Genomic DNA, 21,830 nt, shown 5'->3' with positions numbered 1-21,830 from the left:
TTCCCGATTCCACTGTAGCGCTCCCCTTAAGGGAAATAGGACCCCCCGATGACACAGGTAACCCTAGACTCCAGTATTGGCCATTCTCTACCAGTGACCTGTACAACTGGAAGACTCAGAATGCCCGGTTCTCTGATAACCCCAAGGACCTAACAGCCCTTCTAGATAGTGTCATGTTCACTCATCAGCCCACCTGGGATGACTGCCAACAGCTCCTCCGCATTCTGTTCACAACGGAGGAACGGGAGAGAATCCAGGTAGAGGCTAGAAAGTTGGTTCCTGGAGATGACGGTCAACCGACTGCAAACCCCGACCTCATTAATGCAGCATTTCCCTTGACCAGGCCAACGTGGGACTACAATACAGCAGAAGGTAGGGGAAAGCTACTCGTTTATCGCCAGACTCTAATGGCGGGTCTCCGGGCTGCAGCTCGCAAGCCCACTAATTTGGCTAAGGTATATTCTGTTTTACAGGGAAAGACAGAAAGCCCCGCTGTTTATCTAGAAAGACTAATGGAAGCCTTTAGACAGTATACACCTATAGATCCAGAGGCACCTGAAAATCAGGCAGCAGTCGTTATGTCCTTTGTCAACCAGGCGGCCCCAGATATTAAAAAAAAGCTACAAAAATTAGAAGATTTGGAGGGAAAACAGGTCCAGGACCTCCTTCGCATAGCACAGAGAGTTTACAACAACAGAGATGCTCCAGAGGAAAGACAAATTAGGGCCACTGAGAAAATGACCAAAGTCCTGGCGGCGGTCGTCCAAAAAGAACAACCACCGCCAGGAAGCACCCAATCCACGCGTGCCCCTAGGCGCAATCTGAGTAAAGACCAATGTGCATACTGTAAAGAAATTGGTCACTGGATAAAAGACTGCCCCAAAAAGAAACAGCGCCAGCCAGGCCAAGGACAATGGCAGCCCAAATCTATGCCGATACTAGTTACCCAAGATACAGACTAGGGGAGACGGGGTTCGGATCCCCTCCCCGAACCTAGGGTAACTTTACAAGTGGAGGGGTCCCCGGTCCAGTTCCTGGTCGATACCGGGGCACAACATTCGGTCTTAGTCAAGCCCTATGGAAAGTTATCTTCCAACTCCTCCTGGGTTCAAGGGGCCACAGGAACCAAGAAATATCCATGGACAACCCAGAGAGCAGTAAACTTGGGAACCGGGAAAGTGTCCCATAGCTTCCTGGTCATCCCTGACAGCCCTTGTCCCCTGTTGGGGAGAGATCTGTTGACAAAAATGGGGGCACAAATCCATTTTCAACCAGAAGGGCCCAAAGTGACTGACTCCCAAAACAGGCCACTATCTGTTCTTACCGTAACTCTAGAGGATGAGTACCGGCTTCACCAGGAGTTAACGCCTCCTAACCAAAATATAGACTCCTGGCTCCAGAACTTCCCGGAGGCTTGGGCAGAAACAGGAGGGCTAGGGCTAGCAAAGCACCGTCCCGCCATTTTTGTTGAGCTTAAGCCCGGGATGGACCCTGTTCGCGTGCGCCAATACCCAATGGCCCTGGAAGCCAAAGAGGGAATTATACCACACATCCGCCGACTCCTAGATCATGGAGTCCTACGCCCCTGCCACTCACCATGGAACACTCCGCTGCTACCAATACAAAAACCCAACAGTAAAGAATATAGGCCGGTACAAGACTTAAGAGAAGTCAATAAAAGGGTAATGGACATACACCCGACGGTGCCAAATCCATACACCCTCCTGAGTACCTTGAGTCCTGAAAATCAATGGTATACTGTTCTAGACCTAAAAGATGCTTTTTTTAGCCTGCCTTTAGCCCCTAAAAGCCAGGAAATTTTTGCCTTTGAGTGGACAGACTCTGAGAGAGGCATAAGTGGCCAACTGACGTGGACCAGACTGCCACAAGGATTCAAAAACTCCCCAACTCTGTTTGATGAAGCCCTCCACGAAGACTTGGGTGAGTACCGACGCCAACACCCCAGTATAACTCTCTTGCAGTATGTTGATGATCTCTTAATAGCGGCAACGTCCCCAGAGGCCTGCATCCAAGGAACCAAAGACCTCCTGAAAACCTTGGGAAACCTGGGTTATCGAGCCTCAGCTAAAAAGGCCCAGATCTGCAGGCCAGAGGTAACCTACTTGGGGTATCTACTTAGAGGGGGACAGCGCTGGCTAACAAATGCTCGAAAAGAAACTGTCCTACAGATCCCCAGACCGCAGTCAACACGACAGGTAAGAGAGTTCCTGGGATCTGCAGGGTTCTGCAGACTCTGGATACCTGGCTTCGCTGAACTGGCAAAACCCCTCTATCAGGCTACCAAAGAGCAGCAGCCCTTCAATTGGACTGAAGAGGCTGAGCAAGCTTTCCAGCAAATCAAAACTGCTCTGCTCTCGGCCCCCGCGCTGGGTCTTCCGGATGTCTCTAAGCCTTTCCACTTATACGTGGACGAAAGCCGGGGCATAGCGAAAGCAGTATTAACTCAAAATTTAGGTCCCTGGCGCAGACCGGTTGCATACCTCTCAAAGAGACTGGACCCGGTAGCTGCAGGATGGCCTCCTTGCCTCCGGATGATTGCTGCAACGGCCCTGATGGTCAAAGACGCTAACAAACTGGCCATGGGCCAAGAATTACAAGTCACCACCCCTCATGCTGTCGAAGGCATCCTCCGACAACCCCCTGACCGATGGCTCAGCAATGCTCGGCTTACCCATTATCAAGGGCTGTTACTAAACCCCCTCAGAATAACATTTAAGCCCCCGACAACCCTAAACCCAGCATCATTGCTGCCAGACCCAGACTTAAGTAAGCCGCTCCACAACTGTGCTGAAATACTAGCCCAGGTACATGGAGTCAGAGAAGACCTCCAGGACCGACCGCTACCAGATGCAGACCTCACCTGGTTCACTGACGGAAGCAGCTTCGTTCACCAAGGACAGAGGTATGCGGGGGCGGCGGTAACCTCAGAGACTGAGATAGTTTGGGCTGAGCCTTTACCTCCAGGAACATCGGCTCAAAAGGCTGAGTTAATAGCCTTGGCACAAGCCCTGAAACTAGGCAAAGACCATAAACTGACAGTATATACTGACAGCCGGTATGCATTTGCCACTGCCCACATACATGGGGCTATATACAGAGAGAGGGGGCTTCTCACAGCTGAAGGAAAAGACATTAAAAATAAAGAAGAAATCTTAAATCTTCTGGCTGCCCTTTGGGAACCCAAAAAGCTGGCTATCGTCCACTGTCCGGGACATCAAAAAGCCACTAACCCAGTCACTCGAGGAAACAACCTGGCTGACCAGACTGCAAAAGACGTGGCTAAAACCACTCCTCAGCTGCTGGCCCTCCAGCTGCCTGATCCCGGGCCCAGAGAATTGCCCTTTCACCCAGAATACTCAGAAGAAGACCTCCAGTGGATAAGTAAACTCCCCGGAACACAGGTCAGTAATCAGTGGTGGAAAGATTCTAACAACAATACCATTCTCCCGGACAGGTTGGGGCAGCGAGTAATAGCACAAATCCACCGAAGCACTCATCTGGGCCCGCGGCGGATGTTAGATTTGATTCAACACGCTGGACTAAAAATTAAAAACGCCCCTGAAAAAGTAGACGCCACGGTTAAAAACTGTGTAGTATGTCAACTCAATAACGCCAGTCACGGGACCCAGACCACGGGAAAAAGACACAGGGGAGATAGACCTGGTATATATTGGGAAATTGACTTTACTGAAATAAAGCCAGGAAAATATGGATACAAATATTTACTAGTTTTTATAGATACATTCTCAGGATGGGCAGAAGCTTTTCCGACAAAAAAAGAAACTGCACAGATTGTGGCCAAAAAGATCCTAGAAGAAATCCTGCCCAGGTACGGCTTTCCAGTCATGATAGGGTCGGATAATGGGCCGGCCTTCACCGCAAAGGTAAGTCAGGGACTGGCTTCCATCCTTGGGGCTAATTGGAAACTACATTGTGCTTATCGACCCCAAAGCTCAGGTCAGGTAGAAAGAATGAATAGAACATTAAAAGAGACCCTAACTAAATTGACCATGGAGACTGGCGCTAACTGGGTAGTCCTCCTCCCCTACGCTCTGTTCCGGGCACGTAACTCTCCTTATAAACTAGGACTTACCCCTTATGAAATAATGTATGGCAAACCACCCCCTATCCTCCCTAACCTTAAAGACAATCTCCTCAAAGCTGACACAGATAATGGTCTTGAACTTTTGTTCTCCTTACAAGCCCTACAGAGAGTTCATGAGGAAGTCTGGCCCAAGCTAAAAGAACTATATGAAGCTGGGCCTCCACCCATTCCACATCAATACAAACCGGGAGACTGGGTCCTCGTCAAGCGCCACCGACAAGAAACCCTAGAACCCCGGTGGAAAGGACCATTCCAGGTGATCCTGACTACGCCTACGGCCCTCAAAGTGGAAGGCATCGCCGCCTGGATTCATCACACCCACGCCAAGCCTATAGACCCGCTCTCGGACCTTGTTACATCCTCGACGGGAGAGGCAGCAACCTGGACAGTTGACCGGACCAAAGAAAACCCTCTAAAACTTGTTCTACGCCGTCAGCAACCTAAACTGTAACTATGACACCTACCTCCTTTATAACTCTTCTACTCTTATGGATCCCTTGTGGGGAGACCCAGGCGAACCCGGCAACATCCCCTTTCGCTTGGCGTTTCTTCCTGACTGAGAACTGGACCAATTATGCTCAGACAGAACAAAAGGGCTATGTATTAGGCACTGCTGACTGTCCCCCTGGGGGTTGTAGCACTCCCATCCATCTAAATTTCACTGATTTTAAACACCAGCCAGGAAAAGCAGCACCCGCAATTTGTTTCCTCTTTGACCAAACACTCTCTTATTGTAATAACTCATGGGTAGAACAAAGTGTCGGCTGTCCATATAGGTCCTGCAAAATCCACACCGTTAAAATCCTAAAAACTTCTGAGTCCCTATCCAGTCAAACGTGGCAGTCACACAATTTCTTTAAAACCACATCAGGCTACACCTGGGTTATCTGGGACCCCTGGGACTCCCGCTGGACTTCCCAGAACAAAAGGGGCTATGTACTTGACTTCAGGAACTACCTGGCCTAGTAGCCGTCTCTTTCTCTGGCGTTCCCTTGTTCAGATCCAGACCACCCTACACGCGGCTATACAGAACCAGGAAAGGGAATTAAATGTCCAGCTTTCAACTTTAACTCCTACCCGCCCCTTTTCCTGGTTATCCCTATTAAGAGAAGGGTTAGAAATCGCAAACGCCACTGGCCTAGGCAATCTCTCTGCATGCTTCTTCTGCGCGGCTCTAGGGCGACCGCCGTTAACCGCAGTTCCACTTCCAGGCCCGTCTAACGCTTCTCTCAGCCTAAACCCTAACAATAGCCACATACCACCCCCGATCCCTGACGTCCCCTTGTTCCTAAACCCTGGACAGACACAAGTTTCCTTTTGTTATTCAAATGCCGGCACTACCCTCTGTAATACAACTTCCACTCCCAACTCAACCCTCTTTGCCCCTCCCGGTTCTTTCTTCTGGTGCAATGGGACCCTATATAAGAACCTTTCCACTCAGGCCACTATAACCCTACTGTGTCTCCCTGTCACGCTAGTCCCCCAACTAACCTTGCGCACCCCTGCAGAATTTTCCAGGTGGGACTCCGCCCCTTTCCCTAGACCAAAACGAGCTATATTCCTCCCCCTAGTAGCCGGAGTCTCACTCACCACGTCCTTAGTTGCTGCAGGACTAGCCGGGGGAGCTTTAGGTCACTCCCTTATCAGCACTGCAAAACTCTCTCATCAATTCTCCATAGCTATGGAAGCTTCCGCCGAATCCCTTGCCTCATTACAGAGACAATTGACTTCCCTTGCCCAAGTTACTTTACAAAACCGCCGTGCACTAGACCTGTTAACGGCCGAAAAAGGAGGGACCTGTCTTTTCCTCAGAGAAGATTGTTGTTTCTACATAAATGAATCTGGACTCGTAGAAACGCGAGTTCAACAACTACATAAACTCAGCCTAGAATTGCAGAAACAACAATTCACCTCTGCTGCCAACAGCTGGTGGAATTCCTCCATGTACTCCCTTCTAGTGCCCCTCATAGGACCATTCATAAGTATACTTCTCTTACTCACTATAGGACCATGTATAATAAACAGATTAACAAACTTTGTAAAAGAAAGACTCAACACTGTCCAGCTTATGGTCCTGAGAGCCCAGTACCAACCTGTACTCACCGAGACTTCCGAGTCAGACATATAAGACCCAAGATTGGCTCTCAAGATACTAGAGAGAGGGGGGAATGAGGAGTGGAAAAATACTGAATATCAGAGGTCAGAAAAGTCAGGAAACTCCCCTTAATGCTAAAACAACAAGGTTATCTGGAAAGTCCCTAGCAGGGCAAGTGGCCGTTTGTGGTTTGGTCAAAGGGCGGGAACCAATGAACAACTGACTAATGTTTAACTTTAAATGTCAGCCAATTGTAAACCTACAACTGTAAAAATCCCCAGTGACTCTGTAACTTGCTGTAACTTGTTTGTGTCTGACTATAAAAGACGGCTGAACACCGAGCTCGGGGTCTCTTCCTAGGATCGGATACCTAGCTGGAGGGAACCGAGTTCGAACTTGAAATAAAGCGATCCCTGCCGCTTGGCTTTGTCTCTGGACTCTGGTGGTTGCTTTCGGGTCATCACGGGTCCGGGCATTACACAGCCTCATACTAAGCCACCTGTTCACTGTGTTGCTGGGTTTTTTTTTTCAATTTATTTTTTTGAGCCAGCATTCTTTTGTGGATATCAATTGATACTGGACAATCAGGCCTTGTGGTCCCTCCTCTGGACTGGCCCCCTACAGCCTTCCAAACTCTGTGACACTCAGTGGCCACAGGCCACTGGAAAATTGGATGTGTGACTGAGTCTTTAAGAGGTGGAGTGACTTACTTTAATTCAGTAAGTCAGTATGTTTTAAATGCAGATTGTTCTACAACAGGAAAAAGCTGTTAAATTTCTTGTCTCAGCTCTGTCTACCACTACTTTGGAGGGGCTACAGGTATCAGTGAGAGAAACCAAAGTCAGATAATTCAAACTGGGGCATAAAATGTTCTGCTTGAGTGTCAAGAATGGTTCTTTGGGTGTGGTGAAGGGTTCATGCCTACATGTAATTTTCAAAATGTCTTTCTTAAAAATATGCCAAAAAGATACCTAGAAAAACACATATCACTGATTGAAATATGTAATGCATTTAAATATACATACATACATATATATATATACACACATACACACATGTATATGTTTTCATAATCACACTAATATCTGCCCTGCTCATGCTGATGGTCAAATATTTTGGGAGAGAACATCTGGCAGCCTCCCTCTAATCATCTTTTCCTCTACAAAACTATTCTAATACCCTGTTCTATCTACAATTAACCTTCCAAACTTATCAAACAGTCAGATTCTCTCTCCACTCCACACATTGCTCAAATTGCTTCCACTGCCTCAAATATCCTGCTCTTCCCCTCCTTCTTAACCTGGCTACCTACTCTTAGAGTTTCAGTGATCTCTTCCAGGAAGTCTTCACACATGCGCACACAAATACTTGACTAGCATCTCATGCACAGATACTTGCATACTTGACTAGTACCTCATGCTTACTTCTATCAGATTATATTGACTACCCTGTATAGAATGATCTGTTTACTTATCTGTCCCCCGCCACACCAGCCATAGGGCATCAGGTTCATCAGGACTGGTGTCTTTATTGCTGCATGTTTCCATTCTTCACACAGCACCTGGAAAATAGGTAAATAAATATTAAGTGAGTGAGTGAATGAATGGGAAGAAGGAATGAATTCTTGCTACTGACTGGTGAATAACTGCCACTCACATCCACCTCCAATTCAACTCTCATGCTGGAATCTGAAATTGAAGGCTGGTGGACAGAGAATTTGGTCTTCCTAGGTAAAATGCAGCTACCTGACTTAACCATCCACACTCCATGTGGATGGGATAAAAACACCTAAGTCAGTTTTCTTGTCCTGGTGATTTTTGTAGCAGTTTGTAGCTCATTTTTATCAAGTCTAGATACAATTTTCTTTCATGTGCTATGCAGTCTTGGTTCCTGTAACACAAACCTCTTTAATCATTAGTCTGTCTGGTAGAATTTGATAGGGGCCATATAAAATGCTTCTCTTCATCTGCTAATAGCAATTTATGGACACTTACTATGAGCAATACACATTGCAAAAGACCAGAAAACTCACCCTCTGGTTATGATTTGGCACTGTAACATGATAGCCTGGAAACTAGTCTGATAGTTTAATCAGTGCTACGTGATCCTTATTCGTGGTTGGCTGCCTCATCAATTTTCATCTGGGAATTAAAATGGACTCTGAGGCAGATATGGCATTAATTATGGGAGAAATTGGTTACAATATGCCTTGAGGTAAAACCCTTCTGATGGGAATCCAAGATTGAAAGAAAGCCAAATTACAAAAGGATGATTTACTGAAAAAGGCAAATGTATGCATTACCGTCTTTTTCACTGCTTAGCAGAGAAAAAGGAGCTGATAAACCAGAAAGACTAAGGAATGACAGAAAAGTGAGGAAAATCTCTAGGTCTAGCTCTCTCAAAAAAAGATTTATTCTTATGCTGAATGCATTATATTTCCCCAGATACATACAACATTTTCCAAAAGTGTGCTTCAATTAATAGGCAAGCAAGCATTAATACTAGTTGGCAGGGTCCCTATTTTCTTCTAGATTGAAATATATTTTACTAAGAACTGAATAGGGAGCGTCTAGGGACACCAAAGTTAAAATTCTTTTTACCAGTTATATTATCAGATGTTGTATCAATTTTCTTGTTAAAATACCACATTTTTTTCCTGAAGATTTCAAAAATCTTCTTAGTTAATACCTTATTTTTCGTGTCACTGAATCTTGATAAGGTAAAATACAGAGGCAAAGTCATAATAGAAATGACTATTCCCCATTTAATATGAGAAAACTGAGACATAGGAAGCTTAAGTTAGCACATTGTTTAAAAGCAACGTATTTTTCTTCATTGGATACAAAACAGAGTGAATTATCAAGGAAAATACCAACTGGGAGTTAACACCCCTTCCCACATCTCACCCAGAAAAAGGTCAGCACTGTATTTTTATGCGTTGCGATGTGTTTGCCCATACCCAAATAGAAAGTGAGGAGCTTTCGTGTTGCAGGTAGAGAGTAGCACAATACAGTGGTTAGCAACTGGGTCTGGAGCCAGGCCATCTGCACCCAAATCCTGTTTCTGCTACTTACTAGTTGGGTGACTTTACCCTTGGTCTCTGTGCCTCAGTTTTCTCATCTGTATAACTGAGATAGCATAAAAGTACTGGCTGTAATCTTGAAAAGTAAGACAGATCCCTTCTTAAGGGGAGGAGTTGCAGGAACTGTTTGAAGTAGATAAAGCAGATGCTCCTGGACCCCAGGGAAAGTTAAGAGTCCTGAGACCAAGAGTAGGATGGGATTTTGCAGGTTGCCACTAGTAGGAGAGACCAAGTGGCACCCAGACGGGAGACGACAGGATACCTGAACCTCGGACTCTGGTTAGGATCCCAGGGGCCTGGAATTCCAGGGGCAGGTTTGTAGTTGATGGAGCAGATGGCACTGGCGGGGCGTGTCTGAGTTTGTCTGCAGCCCAGCCAAAGCCAGAGGACCAAGCCTTGACCACACACCTGCAGCTAAAGGTGTTTTCATTGTGTATTCCCATTCTTTACGCTGCCCCCGGAAAGTTCATAAAAAAATGCTGAGTGAGTGCAGCCACTGTGAACCAAATATCTAGCATTTTCTCCATTTTTGTGTTTTCAAGCAACCCCCCCAGTCCAAAATCTAGAAATCTTGAGAGGAGAGAAAAACACAGAAACGACAGAGGATGAATGTCCCACCAACCAAATATGTGGACAGTCAGGAAGATTAAATTTGATTGAGAACAAAAAGGAAAATGTGCTTTTATCTCACTCTACTGTTGGGGACTAAAATCAATACCTACTGAATCAGTTACAAACATATTGGTAACAAAACCCCTATTGGTAACAGAAAATATGGCAGTTTATTCAATCATGACAGAAAAATCTAGAATTAGACTACCCAGACTGTCAACGATACCATCAAGGTCTTCTTTCTGCTTTGCCATTCTTAGCGTGTAGCTTTTGTCTGCTTTGTCACAAGACGGCAGCCGGTCCCCTAAGTCATTTGCCCAGGGAGGAAGAAGGAACAGGGGGTAGGGAGGAAGGGGTGGTATTTAAATCAGGAAAGCAAACACTTCCCAGAAGCTGTCACTTTATATTTCACTGGCCAGGACTGTGCCACGTGCTCATCTTTCTGATGTGTGATGATGAAGCTATAATTTTCAGCCGGGCACATGGCCATGCTGAACTAAATTAGTGTCTATTAATGAGATTGAGAGGAAATGGACAGACAGAAGGAAAACAGCTAATAGTGTCTGCCACACATATTTTTCCTAACATCTGAAATCTACCTTTATCTATGTAAGAAAATTTATATCTTGTTTAAAGCAAACCACATAGACTTTTTAAAAATGACAATTTGATTTTAAAAATGGGGCAATTTTATTTAAATAAAGAGTTTACAAAACAGGCGCCTGTAATCCCAGCTACTCGGGAGGTTGAGGCAGGAGACTTGCTTGAACCCAGGAGGTGGAGCTTGCAGTGAACCAAGATCGTGCCACTGCACTCCAGACTGGGTGACAAGAGCGAGACTTCATTTCAAAAAAAACACTATTTGATTTATATAATGTTTTAATAATGCAAAACATCTCTAATCTCAAGGAGGCCTAGAGATAATCTAAGCCACTCTTTCATGGCACAGTTGAGAGACTGAGACCTATAAAAATGTCATACAATTTTCTCAAGTTTCTACAGTTAAGTAGTGGCAGGAAAGAAATTAAAAGTCTTGCAATAATGGATGACAAATTTTCAAGAATATCTTTACATGTTAGACTTTGAGTCTGTAAAATTGGTAAATAATAGCAGTTTTCATGCTGCTGATAAAGACATACCCAAGACTGGGAAGCAAAAGAGGTTTAATGGATTCATGGATCCACATGGCTGGGCAGGACTTCTAAACATGGTGGAAGGCGAGGAGGAGCAAGTCCCATCTTACACGTATGGCAGCAGGCAAAGAGAAGAGAGAGCTTGTACAGGGGAAACTCCTGTTTTTAATATCGTGAGACTTATTCACTATCACAAGAACAGCACAGGAAAGACCCAGTCCCATGAGTCAATTACCTCCCACTGGGTCACTCCCACAACATGTGGGAATTCAAGATGAGATTTGGGTGAGGACACAGCCAAACCATATCATTCTGCCCCTGGTCCCTCCAAATCTCATGTCCTCACATTTCGAAACCAATCATGCCTTCCCAACAGTCCCCCAAAATCTTAACTCATGTCAGCATTAACTTAAGAGTCCACAGTCCAAGCAAGTCCCTTCCACCTATGAGCCTGTAGAATCAAAAGCAAGTTAGTTACTTCCTAGATACAATGAGGGTACAGGTATTGGTTAAATATAGCTATTCCAACTGGGAGAAATTGGCCCAAACAAAAGGGCTACAGACCCCATGCAAACCCGAAATCCAGCGGGGCAGTCAAATCTTAAAGCTCCAAAATGATCTCTTTTGAGTCCGTGTCTCATGTCCAGGTCACACTGATGCAAGAGGTGGGTTTCCATGGTCTTGGGCAGCTCCGCCCCTGTGGTTTTGCAGGGTACAGCCTCTCTCCCAGCTGCTTTCACAGCCTGGCATTGAGAGTCTGTGGCTTTTCCAGTCGCACAGTGCAAGCTGTCAGTAGATCTACCATTCTGGGGTCTGGAGGACAGTGGCCCTCTTCTCACAGTGCCCACTCCACTAGGCAGTGCCCCAGTAGGGACTCTGTGTGAGGGCTCCGACCCCACATTTCCCTTCTGCACTGCCCTAGCAGAGGGTCTCCATGAGAGACCTGCCCCTGCAGCAAACTTTTGCCTGGACATCCAGGCATTTCCATACATCTTCTGAAATCTAGACAGAGGTTCCCAAATCCCAATTCTTGACTTCTGTGGACTGGCAGGCTTAATATCATGTGGAAGCTGCCAAGGCTTGCACCCTCTGAAACCACAACCCAAGCTCTACATTCGCCTCTTTCAGCCATGGCTCTAGTGGCTGGGACGCAGGGCACCAAGTCCCTAGGCTGCACACAGCATGGGGACCCTGGGCCTGGCCCACAAAACCACTTTTTCCTCCTAGGCATCTGGGCCTGCGATGGGAGGGGATGCTGTGAAGACCTCTGACATGCCCTGAGGACATTTTCCCCATCATCTTGGGAATTAACATTATGCACATTTCTGCAGCCAACTTGAATTTCTTCTCAGAAAATGGAATTTTCTTTTCTATCACATTGTCAGGCTGCAAGTTTTCCAAACTTTTATGCTCTGCTTCCCTTATAAAACTGAATGCCTTTAACAGTACCCAAGTCACCTTTTGAACGCTTTACTGCTTAGAAATTTCTTCCACCAGATTCCCTAAATCATCTTTCTCAAGTTCAAAGTTCCACAAATCTCTAGGGCAGGGGCAAAATGCCACCAGTCTCTTTGCTAAAACATAATGAGAGTCACGTTTGCTCCAGTTCCCAACAAGTTCCTCATTTCCATCTGAAACCACCTCAGTATGGGCTTTATTGTCCATATCACTATCAGCATTTTGGGCAGAGCCATTCAACAAGTCTCTAAGAAGTTCCAAATTGTTCCAACCTCTGCCTGTTACCCAGGTCCAAAGTTGCTTCCACATTTTCAGGTATCTTTTCAGCAGCATCCCCCTCTACTGGTACCAATTTACTGTATTAGTCCGTTTTCATGCTGCTGATAAGGACATACCTGAGACTGGAAGAAAAAGAGGTTTAATGGACTTACAGTTCCACATGACTGGAGAGGCCTTCCCATAATCATGGTGAAAGGCAAGAAGAAGCAAGTCATGTCTTACATGGATGGCAGCAGGCATAGAGAGACAGCTTATGCAGGAAAACTCCTGTTTTTAAAACTGTCAGATCTCATGAGACTTATTCACTATCATAAGAACAGCATGGGAAAGACCCAGTCCCATGATTCAATTACCTCCCACTGGGTTCCTCCCACAACATGTGAGAATTGTTGGAGTTACAATTCAAGATGAGATTTGGGTGGAGACAGGGACAGTCTTTAAATGATTAGTTAAATATAATACTAAATGTGATTTATTTTGAATAACTTTGTAAGGATTATTTCAAAAATAAGTACATAAATAGATAATTCTTTATCAGAACATATGCACATGATTTTCATTTGAAAGTATAAGGGTAATAAAAAGGGAAGTCTCTTACAAGGGTAAAATACTAACACTGCTGCTTTCTAACGACATAATCCATAGGCAAGTTACTCACTCTCTAAGCCTCAATTTTTTCAATTATAAAGAGAGATGAAACTTTGCTATAAGATTTTTGAGGGGGCTAAATTAAGCAGTGTATAGATAGTATATAGCACAGTGCCTGCTATTTAATAGGTTTCCAATAAGTGGTTGTAGATATTGTTGTTATCCTCATGGTGTCATCATCATCATCATCATATTCTTGGGAAAAAACTCAGCCTAGGGTTCTTCATATTTGTTATAAGATAAAAAACTGGAATTGTAAGAGTAGATTCAAAAAGGAAAAGAAGATACTGAGAAGGGATTTCAGAACAACTTCCTCTCTGAAGTAAAGAACAGTTAGGGAAGAATAACTGGCCGCCTAGAGGTGCCTCGGGTAGCTGAGGATTCTCCCAGGAAGTCTAGGCAGAGAACCAGCATTAAACTCTGCTCTTCTCGGGGCCTGGTGAGAGCTATGGAATGACCCATAGAATCCGGACATTCCTTCTTCTTTATACCAGGGGCTGAGTTTGAGATGTTATAGCTCCCAGAGGTGCCTTAACTGATGGAAGCCTGTGACTCATCTGGGGGAAAGCCATCATCCACTTGCCCATAGACACCCTTCCAATCCTAGTGGAACCAAAAGGAAACTTACAGATGGGTCACATGGCTCCCAATCTTTATGACCGTGATCAAAAGGGACCTGCAAGTAAAGAGGCTGCCACTCCAAGCTTCAACAGGGAGCTGGTAGTTTTATCCAGTTTGGTTATTGATGGCTCACAAGAGTAGCAGCTGCTGTGCCTTCTACTATTTATCTACTAGTTGTCAGCCCTCTAAAAAAAGAAGCTCACAATGTGGCTTACCTGTTGAGGCAATAATAATTAAAAACAAATATATATACATGTATTTAGGCAAAGAAAATTGCATGTAAGGGACTCAATAGCCAGACAGAAACAGACAAAGGAGACTAGAAATATCAGCTGGTTGCCAATATTGATGGAGAACTGGTAGAAAATAAAGAAAATATTTTAATTAAAAAGTAACAAGAACTTACTTCTGTTTTTGATAATGGCAGGGTAGGCCATTAGAGCCAATCTTCCCACCGAAGCAGGAAATACATAATAAATATACACTTGAAATATTCAGAAAACTAATAAAACAATGAGGAATTAAAGAGCAAGTTCTAGAGAAAACAGAAAAGCCTGCTAAGTGAGCCACACATTTAGGGCAGCTTTCTCTCTAGGGGTGTCTGCTGTCATTTAAATATGCAACCGAGAAGATGAGCAGAGTTCTGAGAGCCTTGTGGAATAAACAGACAAATGCTGCAGTTCAAAGATTACCAAAGAAGGAGAAACTTGTGTACTTACAAAAGAAATACACCCTAGGAGTAAGGGTGACCTATGAGTAAACTGAACCTCACAGGGACTGGAGCCCAGCACTGAGTCATCTTATTTCCTGAAATTAAATCAAGGTGGTCTGGGATGGCTAAAGCCTCTGGTCTCCTGCCAGAGACTAGAAATTATTTCTATAATTTTTATAAGTAAAAACTAGCACTCAATAAAAAATAATCAGGCATACACAAAGACAAGATAATATGAAAAAGGGGGAAATAATACAGAATAGAAACAGATCAGTAGAAAACAATGTAACACAGTTGACAGATATTTCTAGTTACATTTTATATGTTCAAGGAGATAAAATATGAGAATTTCAGCAGAGAACTGAAATCTGAAAGAAAGAGAATTCTAGATCTGAAAAAATTAACTGATGAAATTACCTCAATTTATAGGATTAACAAGATTAAATGCAAATTAAGAAAGAATTCATGACTTGAAAGATAAGAAAGAAGAAAGATTCCAAGTTAATTTTATTCCAAGTTAAATTAACTCTGAATGGTCTTGCATAAGTAAAGAGACTTCCTTGGGTTTTGAAAAATGAGGAAACAAGTCACATGAACAAGAGTAAGCAAAATAATAAAAGCTCTATCAGACCATAGTTATTTCATATCACAGAATAATTAAATGAAGAATATAAAATAATGTGTTTAAAATATTTAAGGAAATAAAAGTAATTAAAACATGAGCTGGTAATTAACATAGTATCATGGAAGAGAAAGATTTGAAAACTAACCAAATATAACTCTTTCTCCCATGTACAAAATCATCATCATTAACATGTAAAAGCCAATAGAAACCTTAAATTGTATGTAGGGCTCAGCTGATTAGAGGTAAGTAGGGTACTTAAGGATAGAACTGAAGAAATTTTGTAGAAGGTACACAGCGAGAAAAAGAGATAGAAGCAGTAAAGAGCAAGGAAGATCAGAGACATGGAGGATAGATTAAAAAATATATATACAAAAGACCTAAGTGGCATTCCAAAAGAAGCAAAAAGAAGTCTAAAGAGGCCATGGTTGAAGAAATAATGGATGAGAAATTTCTAGAATTAATGAAGGATATGAATCCTTGGATTCAGAAAATATAACTAATCTTATACAGGATAGAAAAAAAGAAATCTACAATTAAACTCATCAGAGTAAAACTGCAGAATATCAAAGACAAAGGGAACATTTTAAAAAGGAAATAAAGAGAAAAAAAGACAAATCACGTACAGAGGAGCAATAAACTGGAAGCTGATTTCTCAACAGTGAGAATGGAAATCAGAAGAAAATAAATCATTTCTAGATACCCTCAAAAATTAAGACAGAGAGAGAGAAAATTTCTCACCAAAATTCCTCAGTAAAAGAAATTGTGGAGATTATGCTTGGTTAGGAAAAAAGTGATCCTGAAAGAAAGGTCTATCATACAAAAGAAATGTTGGCAAAACATTGGTAAGCGTATGACTGAATCTAAATCATTAACTATGTAAAGTAATGAGAAAATGGCTAACATGAAGGATCAAAAATTGAAATTAAAGATTAAACAACAATGACATATAAGTAGAGAAAAATCAGCTTGTCTATGTCTAATTATTCCTCATCATTATTTTATTGGGATTGCACAAAATGCATGGTTTAACTTGGCAAGGATTTAACTTCTTTTTTGTTGTTGTTAATTTAATTTTATTTTAAGTTCTGGGATGCATGTGCAGGACATGCAGGTTTGTTACATAGGTGAACGTGTGCCATGGTGGTTTGCTGTACCTATCAACCTATCACCTAGGTATGATTAATTTCTTTGTAATATAGCATCTCTTTCTCTCCTGTACCTTTCCTTTGTTCAAGTCATTATTTTTATGTACGTTATGTCTTATAAAGTTTTATTTTACAGACATTGCACATTTCTTCTTGAGTTTATTCTAGGAAATTTATCTTGTTATTTATTGCTATTATAAATGGGGTCTTCCATTATATCATCCAATTGGTTGTTGACCATATATATAACAGTTAATTATGTCTTTATATTAATTGGGTAGCAATCATATTTCTGAATTATCTCATTGTTTACAGTAGTATTTCAAGTGATCTTTAGTTTTCCAAGTTTAAAAATTATATCATATGTAAAAAAAGATAATTTTACCTCCTCTTTTCCAACGTATACTTCTCTTGACTGTTTGTATCAGCTAGTACCTCGGTCTAAACAATGTTAAATAATAGTGGTGCTAGTAAATATTCTCTTATTTCTGATTGTAATGGAAATGTTGTTAGAATTTGTCCACTAAGTATGATGCTATTTTGCGAACTAAGATGGGCATTTTTTATGACGCTAACAAAGGATCTACGTATTTCTATTTAATTGAATTTTAAAATAGTGAGTGTCAAACTTTTGAAAGGCCTTTTAGTGTCTAGAGAAATAATCATTGTACATTCCCAGTGCACATCTACTAATATGATGAAATACATTATAATGTGTTTCCCTATACCAAACTAGACATGCACCACTCTAATACATTTCACGGGGCCATGTGTCTTATCTTCCAAGGTGCTGCTGAATTTTGTTTAATTTTTTAAATTTGGGATAATTGCTTCGCTATTCACAATCAAAATGAAAACTTGTACCTTTATTTTTGTGCAACCTTTTCCAGTATTTGATGACAATGTTATATTCACATCGTTTAAAATCTTTGGAAGAATTTATTTTCTAGGGACTGTAAAAGTTGAAATTTCATGGGAATTATCTACAGTGCCAGATAACATCTTTTTCACTGAAGGAAGACATTTCCTATTCCTGATTTTTTTTTTCTTTTGTCCTCCAGTCCAAACCTGGAGGAGGCAGAGACAGCGAAGTGGGATGGAGTAAAGGGGATATAAGAAAAAGATAAAGCAGCAAGTGGAAATATTGATGTTGGTAATGCCTTCTCTCCTCATCTTTGGCTTCTCAGCCTGAAGCAGTTCTGAGCTGGGAGAAGGTAGCGCCTTAAACTTTAAATGAAGTTCAGAATTTGTATTATTAAACTGTCTGCCTCTTCAAATTGCTGACCTAGACTATCCTTGTGACTTGAAGTGATCGAAGACTTTTTATAATCTAGAAGTTACTGGAAAATCTATTGGACTTAAACAAGCACATTGAGTAGGTTTGAAAGGACCTCAGGAGGAAACATAAAGTTATTTTATGATTGCACCCTGTTGAGTTCATCTCTTGCTATGTGACAGTTACACCTGCCTAGGACACTATGAGCAATAATGAATAAAACAGCCTAGCTTGTTTAAAGGAGTACAAAATGAAGGGGGAAAGTCTTGACTGCCTTACAGTCATCATCGAACAGAGCTCTTTCCTCCATTTCCATTTAAATTGTAAACCCTATCTAGAGGAGGCTCACTTATTTCAGAAAGATTTCCCCAATAGTATATCATCTCTCTCAAAAGAGGGAATCATCCTGTCTCCCAGGAGCCAGATGGCCGATGAAGAGTACGTATTGGTCAAAGTGGTGTCACTACATCAGCCAGGATTGAAGACATCCCTCCAGAGTGGTTAATATAAAAGCAAAATGACTTTACTCCTACTATTGCTGTCTGATATTTATAATTCAGCTACACCTTCCGAGGAGTTACCAGAACCACACAGCAATAATTCTCTGATCACTGCAATTACTGAGGAGGAGACACTTGATAATTCAGTATCTACAAATATTAAGGAAAGTCAGCTTTGCAGTCATATATCCTAAGCTTGTTAAAGAGTGTGCTAACCAAATCATCTGCAAGAGTTGGCATGGCTGTTGGGGGAAATATGTTCATTCTTTCTTTTTTGCAGTTTTTAAAAAGTTTCCAGATTCACTCATTCATTCATTCGTTCGTTCATTCATTCCCTTTCGTGCTTATTCCTCATTCCCATTCCCCTTTCCTCCCTCAATAAGCAACAATTTACTTGGGATGTATTCATTCACTTTTATGTGTTCTAGCAAAGTGTGCACTATTTTGTGTGGTTGTATTTTAAATTTCCTTAAATGGTATTGTACTATAGAGTTCATTCTACTAATTTTAAATTTTCACTTCTTTCACCAAACACTGAACGTGCTATCATCCAGTCTGTTGCCTTGAATGGCTGCAGAGTAATCCACCGTGTGCCTCCATCACTGCCAGTAATAAACAACCAGATTCCCTCCAACTTCTCATCAAAGCCCTGTGATGAAAATCTTCCTATAGCCCTTTATGAGCCTGTGGGATAAGTTCTTTGGGATATACACCAAAAGGAGGAAATGCTGAGTCGTAAGGTCCGTATGCCTAGGTCGAGATTTACAATCTGACTGAGCAGCTCCACACTGTACTCCAGACCAGCAGCACCTGCCACCCTCCCACAGGTAGTTGACTGGCATTGCCACTGTCCACATCCCATGCATGTTATACAGCTCTCCAACTTTTGTCTGATGTAAAAAGTGATAACTAGTTGTTTTAATGTGCACTTTTAAAATTATGAATATGTTTAAGTATCTTTTTATATACCCAATAGCCTTTTAGGTAAAAGCCAGTTCAAATCCTTTGCCCATTTTCTATTAGAGTTATTGCCCTTTTCCTTGTTGGTTTATACAGTTCCTTATAAATTCTGAATATTAATCTCTTATTGCTTTAGACATTGCCAGAATTTTTTTCAATGTATCATTTGTCTGTCTCCTTCATTGAACTGGAAACCTTAATTTTTATGTAACAAATTCATCATTCTTTGTTTGACTATTTTGTTTTTGTTCTTTTGTTTAAGAAACTCTTCAGTGCCTCCATATCATAAATATATTTTGCAATGCAGTTTTATTTTTTAACTTTAGGATTAAAATTCATCTGGAACATATCTTTGCATGTGGTATTTGGTAGCAATCCAATTTACAAAATCAGTATCTTTGCCATATAGAAATAGTAACCACTCAGAAAATGTAATGAAAAATGTATGCATAATAGCACAGACACAGTAAAATACTCAGAAAAGAAAATATGAACATATAAAACCTATATAAAAAAGATAAAATTTTGTTAAAGGATATTAAAACAACTCTTAAATTAAGAGATATACAACGTTCACCATGAGACAATTTAATATAACAATGATATCTATTCTTCCCATGCTAATTTATATATTCAATCCAATTCCAACCAAAATGCCAAGATAGTATTACAAATTGAATTTAATATGGTTGCTTGAATGTTTATTTGAGGGAAAAATATGTGAAAGGGTAGCTGAGAAAGTTTTGAAAAGTGCTTGCTACATTAGGTATTAAGTATACTATAAAAAACACAGCAACAAAATAAGTGTCGTAGTGACAAAATTGACCAACAGGAAAAATAAAAACCACATACATTTCAGAAACTGACCCATATATATATGTACTAGAATTAATGATAAAGGTGGATCTAAAAGTATGTAATTTCTATCTTACTTAAAAGATGAAATTAAGGCAATTGGCTATATATTTATAAAACTTAAAGTTATATTTTCTTCTTACATATGTAAAACTAAATCTCAGATAGACAGATGAGCTACACCAAAAGAAAACTATTTTAAAAGTGCTAGAAAGTATATTTTAAAACATATTAGGGTGTAGAAGGTCGCCACAGCACCCAAATGCCATATAGGAATAAATGGACAGATTTTACTAAATAAAAAATTTTAAACTTCTATCTAGTGAAAGGAACCACAAAGCTAGATATAGGAAGAAAAATAGCTGTAAGATTAAAATATGAAGTAAAAAATTAAATGTCCAATTTATAAAAGCTTCTTCTCTTTTCTATGTCAATGAAATAAACAACCCCAGGAAAAAAATACACAGGATATGAATTCTGAGAAGAAATAAAGTTGGCCGGTAAACATGTGGAAAATTTTCAATCTTTATTATTTAGGGAAATGTAAATTAAAACATTAATATCATTTTTCTTTAATCGGATTAGAAATACTATTTGTTAATTCCTCACTGTTGTGGGGAAACAAATATACCAAAATTTTTTGGTAGGAATATAAATTGATACTTTGTTTTTCTTGTTGTTATTTCCACGGACCAACATCTAACTTTCTGTCTCAGTGTAATCTCCCATGGTGTATAATCAAACCGGTAGGTGCACTCGTCTTCTATAATGAATTGTAGGGGCCAGATTATAGCCTTAACTAACAGAATTCCCCTCCCTAGATTTCAAATTTTAGGCAAGCATCTCTTAGATAAAAGATGTTGTTATGAATTAAATTGTGTCCTCTCCTCACCCCAACCCAGTTTAAATGTTGAAGTCCTAACCCCCATATCTCAGAATGTAACTATATCAGAGATAGGGTCTTTAAAGAAGTCATTAAGTTAAACTGAGATCATGAGGGTAGGCCCTAATCCAATATGACTGGTGTCTTCATAAGAAGAGGAGATTAGGCCACAGACATGAAGACACAGGGAGAAGACCACCAAGGAAAGAGGCTCAGAAGAAACCAACCCTGCCTCACCTTGATCTTGGATTTCTAGTCTCAAGAACTGTGAGAAAGTCAATTTCTGTGGTTTAAGTCACCCAGTGTGTGGTACTATTGCATGGCAGTGCTAAGAAACTAATACAAAAATGTTGAATTTCATTTGCTATAGAGACTGGTAAGCTCTGTTAAGAGCCAGACAGTAAATAATTTTGGCTTTGGGAGCACGGAATCTCTGTTGCAATAATTCAACTCTGCCATGGAAGTGTGCAAGCAGTCTTAAACAACATGTAGATGAATAGGAGAGTCTTGTTCCAATAAAACTTTATTTATGGAAACAGGTGGAGGGCCAGATTTGACCAAGGAACTGTACTTTGCTGTCCCTTGATGTTCAGTGGCATCGTGCAATTTCCTTTGGAGAAATTGTATATTTAATGGTACAACAGTCAAAAGGCAACATGCAGCTCCACATCTACTGCCAGTATCAGCAATGGCCACAGTAGTATCATAATCAAACCATCCCTGCCACCCAACCTTTAGAGCGCCTTGGTTTTTACCGATTTTTGAAGCTTGCCTCCAGTCAATACTGACTCCTACATTTTCTTAGCAGGAGAGAATTTTT

At 41.3% G+C, this 21,830-nt stretch overlaps 1 protein-coding gene across 1 annotated transcript; it reads left to right on the top strand.

Annotated features, from left to right (window-relative positions):
* The first annotated feature begins 4,634 nt into the window (after positions 1-4,634).
* LOC108528985 (endogenous retrovirus group FC1 Env polyprotein-like) lies at positions 4,635-6,374 on the top strand. Its single transcript, XM_017871023.1, has 2 exons — positions 4,635-4,720; positions 5,056-6,374. The coding sequence occupies exon 2, from the start codon at positions 5,061-5,063 to the stop codon at positions 6,252-6,254; it is 1,194 nt and encodes a 397-aa protein (XP_017726512.1). The 5' UTR covers positions 4,635-4,720; positions 5,056-5,060; the 3' UTR covers positions 6,255-6,374.
* The last annotated feature ends 15,456 nt before the right edge of the window (positions 6,375-21,830 follow it).

This window comes from Rhinopithecus bieti, unplaced genomic scaffold (genome assembly GCF_001698545.2).
Source record: "Rhinopithecus bieti isolate Rb0 unplaced genomic scaffold, ASM169854v2 scaffold_5273, whole genome shotgun sequence".
NCBI classification, from domain to species: domain Eukaryota; kingdom Metazoa; phylum Chordata; class Mammalia; order Primates; family Cercopithecidae; genus Rhinopithecus; species Rhinopithecus bieti.
This window is presented reverse-complemented; position numbering and strand designations above follow the sequence as displayed.